This window comes from Leucopleurus acutus (genome assembly GCF_964270905.1).
Source record: "Leucopleurus acutus genome assembly, chromosome: 19".
NCBI classification, from domain to species: Eukaryota; Metazoa; Chordata; class Mammalia; order Artiodactyla; family Delphinidae; genus Leucopleurus; species Leucopleurus acutus.
This window is the reverse complement of record NC_139161.1, coordinates 24186665-24208579: the sequence shown is the minus strand read 5'-3', so window position 1 is coordinate 24208579 and position 21915 is coordinate 24186665. Positions and strand designations below refer to the sequence as shown.

At 60.0% G+C, this 21915-nt stretch overlaps 1 protein-coding gene and 1 long non-coding RNA gene across 2 annotated transcripts; one reads left to right on the top strand and one right to left on the bottom strand.

Annotated features, from left to right (window-relative positions):
* Positions 1–2225: 2225 nt before the first annotated feature.
* PPP1R9B (protein phosphatase 1 regulatory subunit 9B) lies at positions 2226–18519 on the top strand. The gene is made up of 10 exons (XM_082861291.1): positions 2226–4103; positions 8071–8203; positions 9515–9635; positions 11521–11625; positions 12664–12799; positions 13388–13540; positions 13651–13704; positions 16271–16500; positions 16812–16908; positions 17100–18519. The coding sequence occupies exons 1-10, from the start codon at positions 2730–2732 to the stop codon at positions 17151–17153; spliced, it is 2457 nt and encodes an 818-aa protein (XP_082717417.1). The 5' UTR covers positions 2226–2729; the 3' UTR covers positions 17154–18519.
* Positions 13576–14357, bottom strand: LOC309975934. Its single transcript, XR_014326978.1, has 3 exons — positions 14245–14357; positions 13906–13946; positions 13576–13692 (listed from the first exon to the last, which is right to left on the bottom strand). It is a non-coding gene; the product is annotated as an uncharacterized lncRNA (long non-coding RNA).
* Positions 18520–21915: the final 3396 nt, after the last annotated feature.

The following is a 21915-nucleotide window of genomic DNA, read 5'->3' as shown; positions in this document are numbered from 1 at the left end:
TTAGGTTCAAACCCTTCAGTTTGGGCGTAACCCTCCCCAAAGTAACCGCCCTCCTCACCCTCCCTGCAGGTGTGATTATTGCCTCAGGCAGGCAGGGACTGGGTGGAGAAGATAACAGCCATTCCCCACTCCTCTCACAGGCCAGCCAGCCTGGCGCCTGACCCCGGGGAAGGAGTGAGGTGCTAAAGCACTCATTGCTCCATAAAAGCTTCTTCGGGAATCCTGGCAGGGGGTGTCGCCCAGGAAATGATCCCACTCGTTAGCCTCAGTCCTGCGAGCTCTGGGCTGGCTCCAACTGTCCTGCATCCCGAAGTACTTAAAAGAGTTTCACTCTTGGAAGTCTCAGGACAAGGGGGACGCAAGCATCCCGAGTCTAGTCCCTCCAAGCTGCTGCTGGAGATGTTGTTGGGGGTCGGGGTGGGGAGCGTCCACTGGGCCTGACTTGGTTCCCACCCCCTCCTCCCATCCTTTAGAAGCTGGCTTCCCCACCTGGCCAGAAGCATGGGCACAGACCCCTTGGGCTGGGACCAGTTAGAATGACTCACCAAAGGGTGTGGGAGATTCTGGGCGGAACACCCAGGGGCCTGTGCCCTCCCCCAATCCACACAAGAGCTTCTGAGGACACCGCCCAAACCCCCAACTAGGTGAGACTTCTGTCTCACCCAACTTCTATAGTGAGGTTGAGCGGGGGCGGGGGCGCTGTGGGTGGGGAGGTTCAAATCCCAGACTTGAGCTTGGAAACCCAAATCTTTCCTCTCCGTTACCCTCAGGATTGCCAGCCTCAAGATCCAGTCCTGTGGTTCCTGGCCCCTCCCTGTCCCAATATTCAGGGTTCCCAGGCGGCTTCCCACACCCCATCCCCCACGCTCTTTTGCACGTGCTAACCAGTTTATATCCCACAAAACCCACACATATCCCAACAGTGGAGAGGTGAGAGGATTCCTTTCGACAGCCCTTCCAGGCAAGGGCAGTGGGTAGTGGGAGATTGGGGAGAAGAGGAAGAGGATGGAAGGGAAGAGGGCGGGGGAGGAGGCAGAGGCTGCAGGAAGGCCCGAGATGCAGGAAGCAGCTGGGAGTGGGGGGAGGCTTTGTGCCTGAGTTGTTCTCTGGGTCCTAGGGTCCACAATGTTCATCATTTTCTGGGATCTGTGGAGTGAAGCCGTGCATCTGGATCTGCCATGGTCTAGGGGGTGGACCTTCACTCCCAGGCCCTGGCATCTGGGGAAGGGTAGAGGGCAACCCCAGGCCCATTGTTGTGTATGTGGGGGTTGGGGGGAGCATCAAAACAACTGCCAGGACAGGGAACGTATAGGTCACTGCCACCCTTCCCCCTCCCTCCCCACACACACTTGCACACAGTGGCCAGAATCCTTTAGATTAGAGATCCAAGCTAGAGCTCTCACTGGTGAAACTCTGGCCCCAGGCCTCCAGAATTCCTCCTCCAAAACTCCTTCTTCCTGTTTGAGAGGCAGGAGTGCTCTAGTAAGGCCGTGAAGACAGGCATACCACCCCTTCTTTCCCAGCCTGGGTGCAGTGCAGGCAGGTGACAGGACACCCTCTTCAGAATTGCAGAGGGCAAAAGCCAGCTTCGGACTGCCACCTGGGTGATGAGGACCATCTCCTTTCTCTCTTCCCCTTCCTCCTCCACCATAAGGCCAGCAACACTGGGCCAAGGTTTCACGCGTTAAAGGGTGCAAAATGTTCCCTATGGGAAATTGTTAAAATGCAGATTCCAGGGCAATCTGAATTTTTAAAATTTTCAAAGTGAACTATACTAGCAAGCTCCAAGGACCTTGAAGGAAATGATCCTTTGCCCCTCCCCACTATTCTCCCTCCACACCTTGGGTAGAGGAGGGCCACACTGAGACCACAGTGGTTGGCTTGCCAACCCCCAATATTTAGTGGGAGTGCGGTTATGTGGGTTGTGAAAAGCCACAGTCAGAGGTTGGGATGGAAGGGTTGAAGTGTACAAGCCAGCGTCTGGGGTCAGTGGAAGGCTGTGGCGAGGAACGGGCAGGGGAGGGGAATACAGTCGCGTGGAGGGGAAGGGGAGGGCTCACAGGCTCCGGCCCCGGAAATCCGATCCCTTTAGGACCCAGAGGTGCCAGTCCCCAGCGGCGGCTGCGAGAAGGGCAGCCGCTTGGTCTCCGGCAGCCGCCGCTCGGGCAGAGCCAGAGAAAGACCGAGGCTCGGGGCGCGGGGGGGAGGGAGGGAGGGAGGGTAGTGCAGCGGCGGAGCGGCCCGGGCCGGCCGAGCAGCCATGGGTGCCCTGGTGCCGGGCCCCCCAAGAGCCAAGGCCCCCGGCCGGGGTTGGGGGTGCCGGGGCTATCAGCCCCGCTGACACCGCCTCGGACGATGTGAGCCGGCGCCTCCGCTGCTGCTTCGCGGGCAGGGCTCGCAGTCCCACCGGCCCCGGCCGCCGCTTTTCTAATTTGGGTGGGGGCGACCGTTCCAGGCCGCTCGGTCTTTGGTAGAGGGGCTGGCTGTCTTTGGCAGCTTGACTGGGGGAGGCGACCCACACAGGGCTCTCGGAGATATTTTTTCCCCTTTTTTTTTTTTTTTTAAAGCGAGGTTAACTGTTTTGGGCAGCTTGGTTTTGGGGGGAGGCTAAAAAAGGCCTTTCGGGGTTCCTTTTCTCTGGGGGAGGGGGCGGTGGTCCCGACTTGGCCAGCCGCCTGTTGGAAGGGGGGAGCGGGAAGCGTGGGGATGAGAACCCGGCTCCCCCCATTATGATGAAGACGGAGCCGCGGGGGCCCGGGGGTCCCCTCCGGAGCGCTTCCCCGCACCGCAGCGCCTACGAGGCGGGCATCCAGGCTCTGAAGCCGCCCGACGCGCCCGGGCCAGACGAGGCACCCAAGGCGGCCCACCACAAGAAATATGGCTCCAACGTCCACCGCATCAAAAGTATGTTCCTGCAGATGGGCACGACGGCGGGCGCGCCGGGCGAGGCGGGCGGCGGCGCGGGCCCCACTGAGGCCTTGCGGGCGCCCGAGCGCGGCGTGCGCCTGTCGCTGCCGCGGGCCAGCAGCCTAAACGAGAACGTGGACCATAGTGCCCTGCTGAAGCTGGGCACCAGCGTGTCGGAGCGCGTGAGCCGCTTCGACTCCAAGCCCGCGCCCTCCGCTCAGCCTGCGCCGCCGCCGCACCCGCCGTCCCGGCTGCAGGAGACGCGGAAGCTGTTCGAACGGAGCGTCCCGGCGGCCGCGGGCGGCGACAAGGAGGCCGCGGCGCGGCGGCTGCTGAGGCAGGAGCGCGCCGGCCTGCAGGACCGGAAGCTGGACGTCGTGGTGCGCTTCAACGGCAGCACCGAGGCGCTGGACAAGCTGGACGCCGACGCCGTGTCGCCGACGGTCAGTCAGCTCAGCGCCGTCTTTGAGAAGGCCGACTCGAGGACCGGCCTCCACCGCGCGCCGGGGCTGCCCAGGGCCGCGGCCGCCGGGGCGCCCCAGGTCAACTCGAAGCTGGTCAGCAGGCGGTCCCGGGTGTTTCAGCCGCCCCCGCCTCCGCCCGCCCCGTCGGGGGATGCCCCAGCCGAGAAGGAGCGCGGCCCCGGAGGGCAGCAGCCCCCGCAGCACCGAGTGGCCCCCGCGCGGCCGCCCCCCAAGCCTCGGGAGGTGCGCAAGATAAAGCCGGTGGAGGTGGAGGAGAGCGGGGAGTCGGAGGCCGAGGCGGCGCCCGCGGAGGTGATCCAGGCGGAGGTGACGGTCCATGCGGCCCTGGAGAATGGCAGCGCCTTGGCAACCACCGCCAGCCCCGCGCCCGAGGAGCAGAAGGCCCAGGCGGCCCCCGAGGAGGAGGCGGCGACCGTGGCGGCGCCTGAGAGAGGGGTGGGCAATGGCCGGGCCCCGGACGTGGCCCCCGAGGAGGTGGACGAGTCCAAGAAGGAGGATTTCTCGGAGGCGGACTTGGTGGACGTGAGCGCCTACAGTGGGCTGGGGGAGGACTCTGGGGGCAGTGCCCTGGAGGAGGACGACGACGAAGATGAGGAGGAGGGTGAGCCCCCCTACGAGCCCGAGTCGGGGTGTGTGGAGATCCCGGGGCTTTCGGAAGAAGAGGACCCGGCCCCGAGCCGGAAGATCCATTTCAGCACGGCGCCCATCCAAGTAAGTGAACCCCCTCCCCGCCCCCGCGCCGCCCCTGCCACGTGCACGCAGTCGCCCCCGCCTCGCCAGCCAGCCGGGTTTGGCAGGCTGAGTCAAGCCCTGTCACCCAGCCCCCTTCCCAGAAGTTACCACCCTAAGGGGGGCGTGCGGGACTTCCAGCTGTTTGTCAGAGGGGGAAGATTTTTAGGCCTGAGCCGGGGTGGCCTGCTCTGACCTGCCCTCAGGTTCCTGTGCCCGCTGCCCCGCCCAGCCCTGGGGCTCACCTGCCCTGCCCTGCGCGGGTCCTGGGACACCTGCTCTCCCTTCATTTCCCAGACCTTCGTCCTCCAGAGGCTGCCAGAGGCGTGGGCTTGGGTGGTGGGAAGGTGTGTCTGTGTATGTGTGTGTGCGTGTGTATCTGTGTCCTCAGGAGAGCCTCCCCACTTTGGTCCTTACTCCACTCTGGGCTGGAGGAGCCCGGGGAGCTTAGAAACACCCCTGCTTTCCCCCTGCACCAGAGCTGCATAGGGGGATGGAGAAGCAGGAACGTGCAGTGGCCTGCAGCCCTTCCTCCACAATGTCTGTAGCCCTCACCCCAACTTTACAGAACTGAAAGAAGGAAGCAGGTCTGTGAGGTTGAGCTGAGCTGGGGCCATGTGACTCGGGCCCTGTTCCCCGGGGTGTGTGCTGGGCCAGCTCCCGAGGTGGGGGTACAGGGTGCCACGGGGAGCAGGCGCTTTCTGTGGGTTTTGGGGAGGCTAGGCCTTCTGAGGGGTGTGGAGAAGGGAGGGGGTGAGGCTGGGAAACCCCCAGGTGCCTGGCGGCAGCCTCCTGCTTTTGCTCTTGGCCTTGGCAGGACCCAGGCGCTCTTGCCTCATTCTCTGGGTGCCCTCTTTTTTGGGGACTCAGCTGCGTGTGTACACACACACACACACACACACACACACACACACACACTACTGGTGATTGGTTTGTGGGTTGTGACACACACACACACACACACACACACACACACACTACTGGTGATTGGTTTGTGGGTTGTGCCAGTGCCCTGAGATCCTCAGGAGACTGTCGATGGTGAGATCCCTGGGAGAATTAAGAGCCACAGCCCTCCTACTACCACAGCCTTTCCTGCTACCCTCCATTCTCGGCTGGCACATTCAGCCTAAAGGCTCTCTCTCACCACGCCAGGCTCAGCTGTGCCCAACTCCAAGTCTGCTTCATGGGGGTGTCCAGGCCAAGGAAAGTCCAGCCTTTACCCCTCACCAGTCAAACCCTCATCTGTTTGACTGAAGTTTCCATAACTACTCCTGGACACTGAAGCTGCCCACGTTTCCTCTCCCCTGCCCCAGCATCTTAACCTCTGTTCCTCTCCCACCTCCACCCCAGGGGGCCTGAAAAGTGCTACTCCCCCCCTGGGCCAGCCCCTTCCCCCAGCTGTGACCTCACAAGCCCTTTCCCCTCCCCTCTCCTCTTCTGAAGGTGCTGGCATCCTGGAGGGAGAGAATTGAAGATTATGGGTGTTTCTTGGGACACTGAGGACAGAGGTGGGGACCACTGAGGCGGTCAGGACCTCCCCCCCCCCCCCACCACCGGCAGTTCTCTGAGCTGTCCGATCCCCTCAGTTGGAGTTTGGTCTTTCAGCCCTGGGCCTCTGACTGTCTATATTTGACACCTTACCCTGATTTTTGGGTAGAAAATAGCACATGATTTGGACCAGTGCTCTCTGACTCCCTGGTGACTGTTGCTCGCCTGTGTGTGGGAGCCTGTGGTGTGGGGTGCCGCCTGTGCGTGTCTGACGTTTGACCTTACTGGGAATTTCCTCCCCCCACCCCCCAGTTTTTCCCTCTCTTTGCTGCGCCCCCTGCATTGATACTGAGTCCAGGTCTTGTGCCCCTTGGCTGACCCAATTGTTGCCTTTACGGAGGCTTCTGCTGAGGACAGAGAGCTCAGTTCCAGATTGTCACCTGGAGAGGGGGGACTGGGTCCAGGGCCCTGAGGTAGGCTGGGCACATGGTGGTGGGCAGTGGTGAGGGGTGGTCTGGGACCTCTGAGCCTGAGGCCTGGGTTTCCTGCAGGGGGCAGGATTTGATAGGCTGAGAAAAGAGGGAAGGGCAAAGCCCAGGACAGGCTGTGAGGGTGTTATGGAGGTCACTGTGTGTGTGTGTGTGTGTGTGTGTGTGTGTGTGTGTGTGTGTGTGTGTGTGTGTGTGTGTGTGTGTGTGTGTGTGTGTGTGTGTGTGTGAGAGAGATTGCGTGTGCTTACACAATGGGGGGGCATTTGTTGACCCAGGCCACCACATAGACTGAGGGATGAAGGGACCATCTCTGCTGGAGTAGAGGGTGAGGGTCAAAGGGACTCAGGTACAAAAGGGGGCCAAAGCCAGTTTGCCGGGTCTAGGCACACCCCAGCCCCTGTCCCAGGGCCTGGGGCATATGTGCAAAGGGGACAGAGTCTCAGTGACCCACCCGCCAGTCGCATCCCGCCCTGTCACAGGCTAACCCCCGTGACCTTGGGCAGCGGACCTGGCATCTTGCACTATGTGTGGACGAGGTAGCCCGTCCCTCCCAGGAGCTTGGGGCTGCCGGCCAGATGTCAGGGGGGCAGTCCGACTACTGCACAATCCACAAGGAGCTTTTAAGGGTTTGTGTTCAACTTTCTCTGATGCTGTGAAGTTGAGGGCAGTGAGTTAAGTGACCACATGGACTCCTCCAGCTAGGAGCCCCCTTGTGGGAGTGGTGGGGCTTCGCGGGGGTGACAGCAAACCAAGGCTGGGACACGAGAGTGCCGCTGCCGGCCTGGGTGCCCGTGGAGCCTGCTCCTGGAGGAGTGGGGCCCTGGCAGGGGCCTTGGGGGAGACGGTGCCCCACTTCAGCTGCTCAGGCCTCAGGCCCAGCCATCTGATAGAGCTGCTGCCACCCTTCGTCGCCCCCGCTTGGCTCCAAGTGGTACCAGCCTGTCGCTGCAGGCAGTGAAGCAGGAACACGTCATGGTACCCCAAATGGTGCTCATTAACCTCCCACCAGGGGCACCCTGCCTGGGCCCAGAATTAGGTACTCCTGCAGAGCCCTTGTCCTAACTTCTCTGCTCTTTGGAGGAGGGTCAGGCTGGGGAATTTCCCTTTCTGCTGAGAGACAGCAGAGGGGTACGGGGGACAGTAAGGCCGGGTTCGCTGTGGACAGTGTCAGAGGCTGCCACCTTCCCGCTCTCCTTGCTTTCTGCAGGGCACTGGGCCCAGGACCTCTGCCCAGGCCTCCTAGTGCCCTGGGGATAGGGGCGTACCTCAGAGAGCTGAGGTTCTAGAGGGAGACTGAGGCCTGGCTGTGCAGGCAAGGCCATAGGGGCTCCTCTGGCCTGCCCTCGCTCCATGGGGGTAGAGGTGGTCCTTCCTGCCTCCCTCCTCCACCCTGGCCTTCACTTCAGGTTCAGGTCAGCTGGGTCCTGGGTGCCCCTCTGCCTCTTTCTACCGCTCTCTCTCCTCCCTTCCCCCTCCCTGTGTCTCCACTCCCGTCCGCCACCCCCCAAATGTGGCATCCTCCAGCATCTCCTTCACTCTTTCTCCTCTTCCCCTCTTCCACTCATCCTGTTCCTTCCTCTCTCCTGCCGTCTGTGTCCGTGCCCACCCTCGCCTCTGTCTGGGACAGGGGCTGTCTGTCCATCTCTCTCTGACCTGGGGACCTGGGTTCCTGAGTGTGACAGTTTCTTCGGCATTGACCTTCCTTTCCTACTCCAGTTGGCCATGCTCATGTGGTCGGAGCTGCAGGGGAGTAATGGTGTGGATGCGGCAAGCCTGGCTCCCTTTCTCTCTCGCCCCACAGTTCCGGAACTAGAAGGGCCCCCCCTCTGAGCTGGGGTCATTGCGGACTGGGGGAGGCCTGTGGCAGGAGGGGAGCGCGGCGGGTGGTGCAGCCTGCCCGTTGGGCCCCCTCTCAGCGGTTTAGCGCTCGCCCTCCTGCGGGCTCCTCTGACAGGCGGCCTCCTCCCCAGGTGTTCAGCACCTACTCCAACGAGGACTATGATCGCCGCAACGAGGACGTGGATCCCATGGCAGCCTCTGCTGAGTACGAGCTGGAGAAGCGGGTGGAGAGGTTGGAGCTGTTCCCTGTGGAGCTGGAGAAGGGTGAGCCGGGCCTCCTGCGCCTCCTCCCCCGTGCCAGCTTCCACCCTGGACCCTCAGGCGCTTCCACAGAGACGTTCTGCTTCTCCCTCTAACTGGGCCTCTGTCAGCGCCCCACAGCCCCACAGACTCAGCCCAGCCCAAGCTCCTACCGCCACCACCCCTGTCATGCTGCACTGTGTGCTCCTGAAGTCATCAGGCCCCCGGGAGCACTGGGGGCTGGGTCCTGGGCTGTGTGGGCCAAGCCTTGATGGGAGAGCGACGGTGGAGGTGGGGGACAGGCCTGGGTGGAATGGTCACATCTAACTACGTCCTTGTGTACAGTGAGGGGGCCGGGAAAAGAAGGGAGGGGCCGCTATAACAGCATTTAACAGGAAACCTGACCAGACTCGGGGGGATCCCCAAGGAAGTGATGCTTGAGTTGAGCCCTGAAGAAGAGATCAGGGGAGTGTGTGGGAGAGAGGAGAGACCTGGTGGATTCAGAGGGTGGGGGAAGAAGGGTGTGCAAACAAGACCACTTTTTTCTAAGATGGACCGGAAGTCTTGCAAGGCCTGGGAAAGGTATTCTAGAGAGACCACACCGGGCTGTGCTGTGGGGTGAAGGGTTATAAGTGGATGGAGAGGGGCCGCTGCGGTGTGGACAAGATGATGGCCATGCAGGAAGTGGATGAACAACTTGAGAGCTTCTTGGACGGTGGGATCGGCAAGAGTCGGTGGTTACTTGGCTTCCACAGAGGGTACGAGGGGGCGGGAGGAATCCAGGTGGCTCCCAGGCCCCATGAAGGAGTGGCAGACAGGAAAAGCCTGTTTGTGGGGGAAGATCATGAGTTTGGATGTCAGAAGCCCGTTAGACAGGCGGGGGCAGCAGCTGTGGAGAGAGGAGTGGGTCTAGGGGGGGACAAAAGCGGGAGGTCTTGAATTGTAAAGGCTGTGAGCAGCGATGAGACTGCTTAGGGAGGGGGGAGATCATCCCCATCGTGGCTCCCTCAGTGGTCCTGTGGCCACCACACACCTGCATCTGCATCCAGACAGTACCCCTCAGCACCTCTGCTGCCCGTCTGTTCTTTGGATGGGGCAGAGGGCAGGCAGTGACCCAAGAGCATCCTAGTTGGCTTGGCAGAGAAGAGGTGGCCAGAACCATGTCCCTTCCCCAGGTGTGGGACATCCCCACGTGGAGACTGCTTCTTGAGGTGAGGCCATACCTCAGCGTGAGGGTAGGGGATGGGGAGTCTCTCACTCTGTCCCCTGCAAGCCCCAGGCTGGAGCTCCTCACCCCACCCCCCTACCTGCTTCTCATCACCCTCTGCTTCGCAGATTCCGAGGGCCTGGGCATCAGCATCATTGGCATGGGGGCCGGGGCAGACATGGGCCTGGAGAAGCTGGGCATCTTCGTTAAGACTGTGACTGAAGGCGGTGCGGCCCATCGGGACGGCAGGTACCGCCTCCCCTTCCCTGCTCAGCCATCATTTATGGGGCGGGCCACCGGGCGAGGGGGGGCAGGCCACTACCTGTGTGGGGCTCAGATGTTCATGGAGCACTGCTGTGCCAGGTGCTGGTCCAGGCCCTGGGGGTACAGTGAACAGAACCGACGGAGTGCTCGCCCTCATGGCACGTGCATGCTAGGGGGCTATGTGTAGGTGGTGTGTGTCCTGGTTTTGAGTGTGTGTTGGGCCATGGGGAGGAGAGCACGGGTGTGGAGACTCTGTCCTAGCAGAGTACCTGTGAGCTTTTTTTTCGTTTAGCAAACACTGAGCCTCTGACACTGTTGTAGGGCTGGTGCCAGGCGCTGGGGAGTCAGTGTTGAGGCCTTGCCCTCAGGAAGCATGTAGTGTAGTGAGGCAGATGGATGAGTAGTGGATACACAGAAAATGGTGAAACAGAGAAAAATACAGGGTGCCACCAAACCCTAAAACAGGAGGGCTTGACCTCTCGGTATCAGGGAAGTCTTCCTGGAGGAAGTGATGTTGGAGTTGAGACCCGAAGCATGAGCAAGAGTTAGCTAGGCTGAGGGAGTGGGGCATGCAAGGCATTGCAGGCAGGGCACCGAAAGCAGGCAGGTATAGCTGGAGCTAGAGACCACAAGGGATCAGGTGTGCGGTGAGGCTGGAAGAGCCAGTGGGGCCATGCCAGGGAGGAGGCTGCTTCTTGCCTGTGTGCCTGTGTTTGGCCTCTGAGGCTGGAGGGTGTGAGTTCTGTGGGTCAGAGGGCTCAGGAAGACCCCCTGGAGTTACGGGCAGCCCAGTGACCCCTCTGGAGCCTCCCTACTGTGTGTGGATTGCAGAGGGGGAGTGGGAACAGCTGTAGGGCACCCCTAGGTTATTGTAAGTTAAAGGCTGATATCAGGGGTACCTTGTGGTACCTCTAAGCACAGACCCCTCCACGTGACAGAGGTGAGTGGGTGTCCTTGTGAGGACCGGGGTCATGATGTTGGAGGTGGGGTTGCCTCATTCAGGGAGCTTCTGTCTGCTGCAGCCCAGGTGGCATGGCAGGCTGGGGTTTGGGGGTCAGAGAAAAGGAAGGCAGGCCATCCCTGCTCTTTCACTTACCCCCTCATTTGAACTTTACAGAGCCTTTCCCATGGTCTCTCGTTGGCCGGGTGGGGAGTGTGTGTGCATGTGAGAGTGTCCCCACACGGGGCGTGTTGGTGTGAGCTGTTGACAGTAGGCTGTCTCCTCCATTTCTGTGTGGGAGCCCTGCGGGGAGGCCTGGCCCTCTGGGGGGAGGTGGGAGTGGAGGAAGGAGGTGGCCGAGGGTCCCTCCCACACTTTCGTCCCCCTCGGCGGCCTGTCTGGACCTCCCCCGTCTCTCTCCTTGTGTGGAGAACAAGGGCTTCCAGCACCACAGCTGGAGCGTGTTGGGGGCTGTGCACCTGTATGGGGGCAGGGGGTGACCCTGTGGGACTGTGTGAGAACACAGGTCTCAGGCATTTGGAGGAAATCTGCAGACTCAGGTCTGCACGGAAATGGATGTATAAGAAGGCTGTGTGTTACGTGTGCGCGGCAGGCCCTTGCTGGTGTGCATGGCTGTGATGAGCTCTGTGGGTGTCACACTGGTCCGCCGAGCGTGGTGGAGGAGGGGAAATAGCTTGTGATTGTCATGGCAAGTGTGCTTGCCACCATTCCTGGTCCTGGATGCCTGGTCTCACTGCCCATGGGCCTGGCTGATACCTGGTCCTCCGGCCTCATGCATCTTATGCAGGCAGACAAAGTACCAGGTCCCTGTGGGGACTGAGCCTTGAGTTACTGATGGGAGGGGGGCCATGTCTACCCCAGCTCCACAGTTCGCCTCGTGACCCCCCCAACCAGTGTCATCTCCCTTAGGATCCAGGTGAATGATCTCCTGGTGGAAGTGGATGGAACAAGTCTGGTGGGAGTGACCCAGAGCTTTGCAGCCTCCGTGCTCCGGAACACCAAGGGCCGTGTGCGGTGAGGCCCGGGAGGGTGGGGGCGGTGGGCAGTGGGAGCAGACAGGAGGCTCAGCCCTCATCTGGCCACTTTGCCCAGCTGCCCACGCCTGGTTAAGACTCTGGGTGGCCCAACTTACAGAGGAGCTTCCACCACCCCCCTGCCAGAAGGAACTGCTGTGTGCCTATCCCCTGCCCTGTCTGCCTTCGCATCTCTAGCCCCTGACTGCTGCTAGCCACCAGCACGCAGGCTTCAAGGCCCGTTGTCCACCATGCCTCCAAACTGGCCTCTTGGGCTTATTCTCCTTTCTCGCTGCCTGTCCTGACTCATTCATTGAAGATCCGGGACGTGCAGGGAGAATGCCATCCAAATTGCCGTTTATCCCTCCCTCCCTCTCTAGCCTGGTGATTCCTGTGAAGGCTCTCCTCCCTGGGTCTGTCAATTAAAGGGGTTGGGTTAGAAGCTCCCTACGTTCCTCTCTGGCATAACATTCAAGGACCACTCCCTGCCCCCTCCAAGAGGGGCACTGCCCCCAGAAAAGGGTGGTAGAGAAACAGGATGTGGGTGGCCACGGAGAGGAGGGGCTGGTGCCTGGAAGTTCCACTATTTCCTCTCCATCCTAATCTCTAGTTGCCATCATCCCGCCCCTTCCTGAAGCTCAGGGCCTTGGAGTGCACACAAGACACCCGTCTACAGCCCCAGGGTCAGCTTCGCCAATCCCCTGCCTCGTTTTCTCCCATGTGGTGGAGGAAGAGCTCCTATGCTGGCATCTCCCGAACTCCTGTCCCCTGCGGCCTAGCCTGAAGTTTGGCTGACGTCTCCCCTCCCCACAAACTGGCCAGAAGGGCTAGTGGGCCTCTGCTTCTCCTGGGAAGGAAACCCAATAAGGGCCCCCTGCTACCCCATTCATTATTAACACTCTGCAGTCTCTGGACTCAGTTCTTTCATTTCACCTCCCTGGGAGGACCTGGATGTGGAGAGGGGAATACCAGCGGGGAGGATGGTGGCATTTTCCGGCCAAGGACAGAGACAAAGGGAACGATGCTGGTGCCTCTGCAGATTTATGATTGGCCGGGAGCGGCCGGGTGAGCAGAGTGAGGTGGCCCAGCTAATTCAGCAGACCCTGGAACAGGAGCGATGGCAGCGGGAGATGATGGAGCAGAGATACGCCCAGTACGGGGAGGATGACGAGGAGGTAGGGACTCCGCCTGGCTGGCAGCGTCATCGCCCCCTGGTGGCTTGATGGAGTATTATAGCCGTCCTCTGCCTCTGCCACTTTCCAGGCCTTGTGAAGAACCCCAGAGCAACGCTCCTATCCTGGGGGAGCCCCCAGTCTGAGGGAGGCGATGCAGACCTTTCCCTTAAAGAACCTCTAGTCTGATGGAAGAGTCACACCCTCTGTCTTCAGAAAGCCTTCCTGGTCCTACAAGAAAAACGTAGTTCCCTCTAAGAGCCCCCACTCTGAGGGGACCTAGTCTGAGGAAGGAGACAGTTCCAGACCTCAGGGGACCTGCTGTGTGAGGGGGAGAGCAGAGGCTGTTTCTTCAGGGCCCTCAGTCTTACAGGGGAATTACCCCTGTCTTCTGGGGACTCTCCAGGCTGTTGGGGGTAGACACAAACCATGCCCCTGGGTGACCTCCAGTCTGCTGAGGGCAGCGTGAACCACACCCCTGGGTGGCCCCCAGTCTGACATGGGCAGACTGCTGCTGGCCTAGGCCCCAGTCCTCAGGGCTGAGGGAGGTTGTGGTGGGCAGGGTGCACAGCCGCCTGTCTCCCTTCGCAGACAGGAGAATACGCCACTGACGAGGATGAGGAGCTGAGCCCCACGTTTCCAGGTGGCGAGATGGCCATCGAGGTGTTCGAGCTGGCAGAGAACGAGGATGCCTTGTCCCCTGTGGACATGGAGCCTGAGAAGCTGGTGCACAAGTTCAAGGAGGTGGGCAGAGGGGTCCCTGGGCTGGTGGAAGGCGAGGGCAGGCTGGTATCCAGCCCCGCAGTACTGCCTACCCCAGCCCGAGCTGAGTGCCTGCGCCCCTGCCCCCACAGCTCCAGATCAAGCATGCCGTGACCGAGGCGGAGATCCAGCAGCTGAAAAGAAAGGTAAGGGCGGCGGGGAGTGGGGGCGGGGCGCTGGGGGAACGACCCCTCCACCCTCACACTGCACACGCTGGCCCTTGCCCTCCACCCACAGGTGCGTGCAGAACCAGCCGCTCTGAGGTGAGGGAGGGTAGTGTTAAGAGCACAAGCTCTGGACCCATCTCTCCACCACTCACTTGCTGCTCTGGGTCTCATTCTCCTCACCTGTAAAATGGGTTGATAACAGTGCCAACACCGTAGGATCACTGTGAGGATAAAATAGAATAATACGCATAAAGTCCTTAGTACAGTGTCTGACACATAACAGGTGCTCAATAAAAAGTTGTGCTGTTAGCCGTCAGCATTCTAACAGCTGAACGTGGATATCTTCACGTTCACGCAGTCCCACACGTGTCCTCTACACACAAGCCCAGCGGTAAACGTAAACCATCCAGGGGTCCAGGCACGTGGTACCCACAGACTCACTCACTCAGACACCTAGAGACACCCACTCTGCTCAGACATAACACGGGGACAACGGACCCATGCTTCACATGGCAATACCTCTGTGTCCGTCTGCTGTGTCCGTCCGCTGTGAGACACAAGAAGAGTGTCACAGGACGTGCGCATTCTCACAGAGATGCTGATGCTACCAGTTGGTGCACACACGTGACATCTACAAACACACATATGTGCTATGTACAGACACCCACATGAGCACACTGGGTGCCCACACCCTCACAGGCATAGATACACAGACTTCTGATACACAGTCTGTACTGGGTCCCTGCTGGGCCTGGACATTAGGAGTCCCAGTTCCCCTGGGGCTTCCAGTGTGGCAGGGAGAGGCAGGGGCACATAGGGACTGTGCAGACATGCTGCACCCAGGTACACACATGTGCACTCCCATATGTGGGCTCAGACCAGCACACCTGGAGAGAGGAGAGCGTGAAACAGCCCCAGGGGGAGGGAAGGGTTTAGATGACTGAGGCAGGGGAAGGGCATTCCTGGCAGGGAGACCAGCGTGAGCTTGGAGGCTGGCTTTGGAAGGAGGCCCACAGGCTGTGGCAGCTGTTCCTGTGGGGGAGAAGTGGGAGACAGCTGGACTGCCAGGGTGGGCTACGCTTGCAGTGTCCTGACACCCTGCTAAGGGCTCCAGCCTTGATTCTTTGGCCGTATGGGGCCACGAGGGGGAAGGTCACTGCCGACAAAGTGGGAGGCATGGGGGTGAGCAGGACTTGGGGGCCGGCGAACCAGTTAGAAACCCAGGTGATGTCCCGGCAGGGATGGGCAGGGCTGCCCAGGGCACAGGCAGAGGGAATGGATGGGAAGGGCGGGTTTGAGTTGCATTTTCTAGGGTGAGGTGACAGGCCTTGTTCCTGGGTAGATGCGGAGCATGAAGGGGAGGAACTGCTGGGCGCCTTCTAAGTGCTCAGCGCCATCTAGGACCTGTGATGCGCCTTCTAAGTGCTCAGCGCCATCTGGGACCTGTGATGGGCGAAAGCAGATGTGATCCTTGCCCTTGTGCGGCTTAGAGTCTCTGCACCGACACTGGTATCACAGAAGCTGACACGGGCTCTAGAGGAGAGGACAGGGCTGCTGAGCTCCTAGAGCCAGCAGAGCCTGATGCAGCCGGGCTGCGTGTGGGCCGTGCTGTCAGAGGGGAATCACGGGAGACTTCTTGGGAAGTGATGCGCTAAGGAGAGGGCCTAAAGGTGAGCTAGTGGGAAATGACGAGGCGGTGGGAGGGTAGGTGTGGGCATTCCAGGCACAGGGAATGGGGAGGCAAAGGCCCTGCAGCAAGAGGGAATGTGGCAGGTCTGAGGATGTGCACGAAGGCCCGTGTGGCTGGGACACAGAGGGCAAGGGGTGTTTGCAGCCAACGAGGTTTGAGGGGCAGGCAGTGGGGCTTGAAGCTGAGCCCTGGGGTGGCAGTGAGATGACGGCACCTTTGGATGGAGGTGGGCTAGTCAGAAAAGGAGGAATAGGTTTGTGCGGGTGGGGGCAGGGTGCCTCTGAGGAGCTGGGAATAAATTTGGGCTGGAGGTGCGGGGCTCAGTACACAGAGGTGGTGAAGGAGGTGAGTAGAGAGAGAACAGAGTCCCCAGGACTGGGCTGTGGGCGCTGGGAGGTCTGCACTGGGGTGGCCAGGGAGCTGGGAGAGGAGCCAGGACTGTTGAGGAAGCCACAGAAGCCAGGGCTGCAGAGAGGGGATAGAGGGCAATGGTGACCCTCACCTGCCCTGCTCCTTTACCTCCCATCTCACTGCAGCCTCTGTGAGCCTGGCAAGGAAGGAATCACTCCTGCTTTGCAGATGGGAGGACTAAGGCTTAAGACAGAAGTGGCCTTACCCCAAGTCCCCGAGCTAATCAGCGACGATCCTGGGCCTCCGGCCTTCTAGGAGTGTGGCACGTGTCAGGGCCCCTGGCTGGGAAGGCTGAGGTTGTGGTCCCACCTCGTCCCTCTCCAGCTTTCGGTTCTCAGGCCCAGCCAAGGAGAGTCAGTAGCTGGGGGGCAGTGGGCTCCACATCTGCGGGAATCATCCAGCGACTCTGGCCCCCGCCAACCCAGGGGTGTTTCTTCCTCTCAGCTGCAGAGCCTGGAGCAGGAGAAGGGGAGGTGGCGGCTGGAGAAGGCCCAGCTGGAGCAGAGTGTGGAGGAGAACAAGGAGCGCATGGAAAAACTGGAGGGCTACTGGGGCGAGGCCCAGAGCTTGTGCCAGGCTGTGGACGAGCACCTGCGGGAGACCCAGGCCCAGTACCAGGCGCTGGAGCGCAAGTACAGCAAGGCCAAGCGCCTCATCAAGGACTACCAGCAGAAGTACGTGGCTGGGGGCTGGGCTTCCTGGGCCTAGGGGGGACTGAGAGGCCTGTGGTGGCATTCCCTCCCCACCCCAGCCCAGTAGGGAGGCAAGGAGCACAGAAGTTGGAGGGCCCTGTGGTGGGGATGCCTGGGTTTGTAATGACTGGGCCCCAGAGGCTTTGGGAGGAGCTGGGACCTCCCGACCCGAGGACAAGGAGCCAGCAAAAGCGGCCCAGGTGGAGCCGAGGACGGGGCCGAGGACCCTGAGACGCTGGATGGAAGCTAGACCAGACACCCTTACCCACTGTCTGTCTCCCACTGGTACCCAGGGAGATTGAGTTCCTGAAAAAGGAGACGGCACAGCGCCGGGTTCTAGAGGAGTCAGAGCTGGCGAGGAAGGAAGAGATGGACAAGCTCCTGGACAAGGTAGGCCCAGGGGTGCCCTAGGGGCAGGCAGGTCAGCCCCCCTCTGGCGCCCACCCTGTGGATCCTGCAGGGAGAGAGAGGAGTCATGCTGCTGGCTGGGAGCTCAGGGTCATGCCTCCTTCAGCGGGGCCCGAAGGGCAGGGACCATGCCCAGCACCCAGGCCTGACTCCCTCTCCCCTTTGTTTTTCAGATCTCGGAACTGGAAGGAAACCTGCAAACACTGAGGAATTCCAATTCTACTTAACAGGAATCATTCCTTGACCGGACAATAATTAATCCCCTCCCATTGTCCTCCTCCCTCCCCTGTCCTCAATACTTCACCCCGCCCCCTACCAGCCTGGGGACAGGTGCCCCGACTCCCCCACCCCTCCACCCCACCTCCCCCAGCTTCAGGGACCAGAGGGCCCATATTACAGGCCCCCTTAAGGTGGCCCCGGGCAGACAGGTGGCTGGAAGGATGGCCTCCTTCTAGCCTTTGGGGCTGAGGCACAGAGGCCATGGGATGCCACGGGCTGGCCTGGGTGGTGGATGGACACGAGGACCTGCAGACCGAACTGCCAGACGTTACAACCTCCAGCCTTTGTCTCTGGACTGGAAAGGGGCCGGGGGCTCTCCCAGCATCTCACCACCTGGAGGCTGCTCCCTGCTCACGGGGCTCCTAGGCGGCCCCTGGGCCTCTTGACTTGAGTCTACCTTCCTGTCCCTTCCCCGCTCCCCCGTCATCGTGCTGTTCTGTTGCATCCTGACCCTCCTGCTGGGAGGGGTTGCCTCTACACCTCTCCTCCCATCCCTGTCTGCCCTCCCAGGATGGGTAGCGTCTACCCAGAGCCTGGAGGCTGGGCCTGGCCCTGCACTGATTTCTCACGTATCCTGCGTGAAAAGGGGAGAGTCCGGGACACCTGATGTCCAGCTCCCCCTTTGCTCGGGGCAGCAGCCCTCAGTCTCTCCTTGTGCCTCCCCTCCCCCAGGTGCCAAATAGCCATAACCTCTTCCTGGAACTGTTCCGTGGCCTCTTTGGGGACCAGGTTTCCTGGCCAAGCCTGGGAATGAGCGGGAGGACAGGAGGTCAGCTTAGGGGGCCTGGTTTTAGGCAAGGGGAACATTTGTCACTGGAGAGCCAGGCCCTGTCCTGCCCTACGCAGGGCCACACCTGGAAGCCTTGTACCAACATGGCAGAGTTTCAGCCTCACCCCACCCACACCCACAGTTTTCCAATGTTTTGACTGGAGGGCAAAATTTTACTACTTTTCGTCTTTTTGGAGACCAGGGCTGCCCTGCTGGCAGCCTGCTTTCTAAGTGAAATCGACTCCGTTTCCCCACTTTAAGCCCAAATTGGGGCTTGGACCGAGGGAGGTGAGACCCTCACCCCAGGTCCCCTCCCCTTTCAGATGACATCCCTCATTTTGCCTCTTCCTCATGCCCCTGCCTCAGCCTGGGTTTTTGTTCTTTTTTTAAAAAACAACGCTTGTTCCATCCATTTTGGCTTTTCCTCGTCCCCTGTAAATAGACCATGCCATCGATCAGTATTTCTCAGCACCCACTTCCTGCCCCCAGACGTGCGCCTACCCCCGAAGGAGGTGGCTGTCTCAGTGCCTGGGCCCGTGCACTTCACCTCCTCGGCCTCAGCAGATGGAGGGGGCGGGGCTGGGTGGGCGGGGCCGTGGGGGGGTGCTTCTGGTTTCTCCGGCCGGGACCACCTCTATCCCGCCTTCCACAGGACTGCGTCTCTGTATATAATATATATATGTATGTATTGTTCCCGGTTTTGTACGGACCATGCCCTCTGTCAGGCCGTCCCCATAAAAGCAGCCCCCAGAGCCTTGCTGCCTGGTTTCTTGATTCGCAGGAGGGGGTGGGGGCAGAGATGCCAGTCTGAGCCCAGTGGTCTCCCGCTAGTGCTACCTCTGACCCTGAGGATCTTTATACTGAGAACCCTTGTTCCCGCAAACTCCATCTGCCACCATCCCCCCACCGCCCCCCATCCCTTCCGGGCAGGGCTGGGGTTTCTAGAGCTTTCCTTAGGCGCATCGCTTTCCTCTTTTTCAAGGTCTCTGATGGAATTCAAAGGATGGGTTAGATATAGTAAGATGAACCCTGAGTCCCTCCCCTGAGAAGTGTAACCTGATGGGGATACCCAGCCCCTAGTTTTCTGGAAGTGCAGCTGGGGGTGGGAGATGATATGTCAGAGCAATTTTGTCGCCTGGGTTCTAGAGATTCCCTCTGGCAGTAGCCAGAGAGGCCTTAAGTAGTCCTGGACCTCTGCTCTGTGCCAGCAGGTTTGGTTGCTAACTCACCAGTTCTAATACCAACGGGTCTGGGAGTCCAGATGCCAGGGTTCCAGGGACAAACTTCAGTGAAATCCCAGACAGAGATGAGAGCAGGGGGCAGTGGGGCCTCTCCTTGCTCTGGGAGCTGTGTGCTATGTGTGAGAAAAAAGTACAAGACACTTGTGTTCAGTGGCCCGGCCACCAAGAGGATTCTCACAGTCCCCTTTGCCCTAAAGAATGGAAGTCCCAACATTAGGGCCCTTCAAAGTCACTTTGGTGGGTCCCTGACAAACCCGAGACGAGTGGCCTCTACCAGAACTCCCAGTGGCAGTCAGCTCCTGGGGTGGCCACTCCCTTCTGGATGGCTCTGTCACACAAGTCTCCTTCATGTCAAGCCAAATTCTGGCTTCCCATAGCTTCATTCCAAAAATCCTAGTTCTACACCTCAGGGCCATATATAACCAGTCCAATTCTGCCACCCACCTAAGAATCACCTGGGAACCTGGAGATGGTGGCCATGCCTCTCTAGGCATTTTCTCTTACAAGTGGATCTTCCTTGGAACACTGCTGGGCAGACAAATCCAGGTGGCTGAATCCCAGGATCAGAAACCACCAAACCACAAGGTCACAGGTCATATCTCCAGAGTTACAGGTGACTCGGGCCCTGCTCAGGCAACCTGGCCAAGAAGACCCAAGGAGGACTTCCCTGGTGGCACAGTGGTTGAGAATCCGACTGCCAATGCAGGGGACCCGGGTTCGAGCCCTGGTCCGGGAAGATCCCACGTGTTGCGAAGCAACTAAGCCCATGCGCCACAACTACTGAGCCTGTGCCCTAGAGCCCATGAGCCACAACTGCTGAGACCGCGTGTTACGACTACTGACGCCTGCGCACCTAGAGCCTGTGCTCCGCAACAAGAGAAGCCACTGTGATGAGAAACCCACGCACTGCAACGAAGAGTAGCCCCCACTCACCACAACTAGAGAAAGCCCGCACGCAGCAACGAAGACCCAACGCGACCAAAAACAAATAAATTCATTAAAATAAAAAAAAGGTCCCAAGGAGTGAAGTGGCTGGATCTTCCTGGGTGGCGAGGCAGACACGGGGGTTGTGATGAGGGCTTCTGTTGATCTGACCAGAGCAGAGCATCCAGGGTGGGGTCCTGCCCCCGTCTGTCCTGTGTATTAGGTGAGGGGCTTGCACCCCGTATGTTCCAAAAGGTGGAATCCCTTTGGAAAGTAGCCCAAGTCAAAGCCTGAGTGTGGTGTGTGGCTGGGGACGGTGTGTGTGGCTTTGTGAGTTCCTCAGGCCTGAGAGGTGACTCACCTGTGAGCTATGTCAAGTAGCCATGGGCAAGCCTGTGTGAGGCGTTACCCCAGCCCTGCCCTGCCCCCTCCCCAGTTCTTAGGAGCTTGCGTAGGTTTGCCACAGCCCCAACATTCGCCATAAGGGAGGGAAATCAGATGAGGGGAGTTTCCCAGCTCCCAGAAATTTAGGGGGTCCTCCTGAGTCTTATGGTCTATAGACACCCTCCCATAGAATGTGCCCCCAACATTGACATTACATACCTATCATCTCCCCACTCCCTACGGGGGCTATATAGTCAATCCGTCACTCCAGCCTACCACCCAGATTTCACCAAATGCCCACAAACTGTGTTTCCCAGACACAGCCCCGATAACACCTCCAGAGTCACCACTCCCTCCCCAGATCTCCACAGTCCAGCCAGCAACCCATGGCTGCCGGCAGATTCTAAAGACACCCAGAGATGCCACAACTCCCACGATCTCATTGGATCTTCAGCCCCTAAAGGTTATGAATTCTGTCCTTACCCATGGTCCTAAGACCATCCGGGCTCAACATGCCACCTCCCAGAGCCCCTCAGAGACCTGGGACTGCAGAGACTTTGGCCATCGGGGAACTCTATCCCTACAGACTGCACACTGCTCCCCTGGGCTCTGGACCCCCTTGCCCAACCTCACCACTTGCTCTTGAACAGACAAAGGGGGTAACAGAAACACCTACCTCATGGGTTTATCGTGAGGGTGACATTAATCATCTGAGAAAAGTGCCTAGTACAGTGTCTGGCATCCCCTGCACCATCTCGGGATCGTAGCTAGCTGTTGATTATTGTATTCTCTCCCCTGGCTGGCCTGCCACCACCTCCAGCTCACCAGGTCCAAGTCTGACCTCATCCCCCCACGCCCCCTCCACCTACGGGGCCTCAAGCCAAGGCCTGCAGTCATCTAGACCCCTCCTTCTCCTTCTGTGGCCAGCCAGTCCCCAAATCCTGTCAGTTTCTTCAATTCTACATCCTTAATATTCCTCCTCACGATCTTTGATCTTCGTGCCCACTGCCGTCACCTCTCAACAGCCTCATGAGTGGTGCCCCAGCCTTCAGGCAGCCTTCTCCAAAGGAGCCGAGGGGTTCTTCCTAAAATGCAGATCAGAGCCCCTCACTCCTCTGTTACTTTTTCCCCTGTGGCTGGTAGGATAAAGTGCAAGCCCCTCTCCCCGTCCTTCATCTTCCTCTCCTTCCCTCCCCACCCCCACAAGTCCCACTAGCACTTCTACCCTGGCCTGGCCTGCAGAAGTAGCCAACAGGTCACCTCCTCCGGGAATCCTCCTGGATCCCTTCCACACACAGCCCCCGCCCCGGTCCTCACCCGCCCCCGGGCGAGGCCTGGCTCCCCTCTGGTGTGCTCTCCCCGCGCTGAAGTGTCCTCTGTGAACCAAGGCTC

What these genes read in the sequence shown, in the direction of transcription:
- PPP1R9B (XM_082861291.1), top strand. Translation starts at nt 2,730, where the DNA reads ATGATGAAGACGGAGCCGCGGGGGCCCGGGGGTCCCCTCCGGAGCGCT. An exon ending in AACACCAAGGGCCGTGTGCG is followed by an intron (nt 11,626 to 12,663) that starts GTGAGGCCCGGG and finishes GTGCCTCTGCAG; the next exon opens with ATTTATGATTGGCCGGGAGC. An exon ending in ACGGGGAGGATGACGAGGAG is followed by an intron (nt 12,800 to 13,387) that starts GTAGGGACTCCG and finishes CTCCCTTCGCAG; the next exon opens with ACAGGAGAATACGCCACTGA.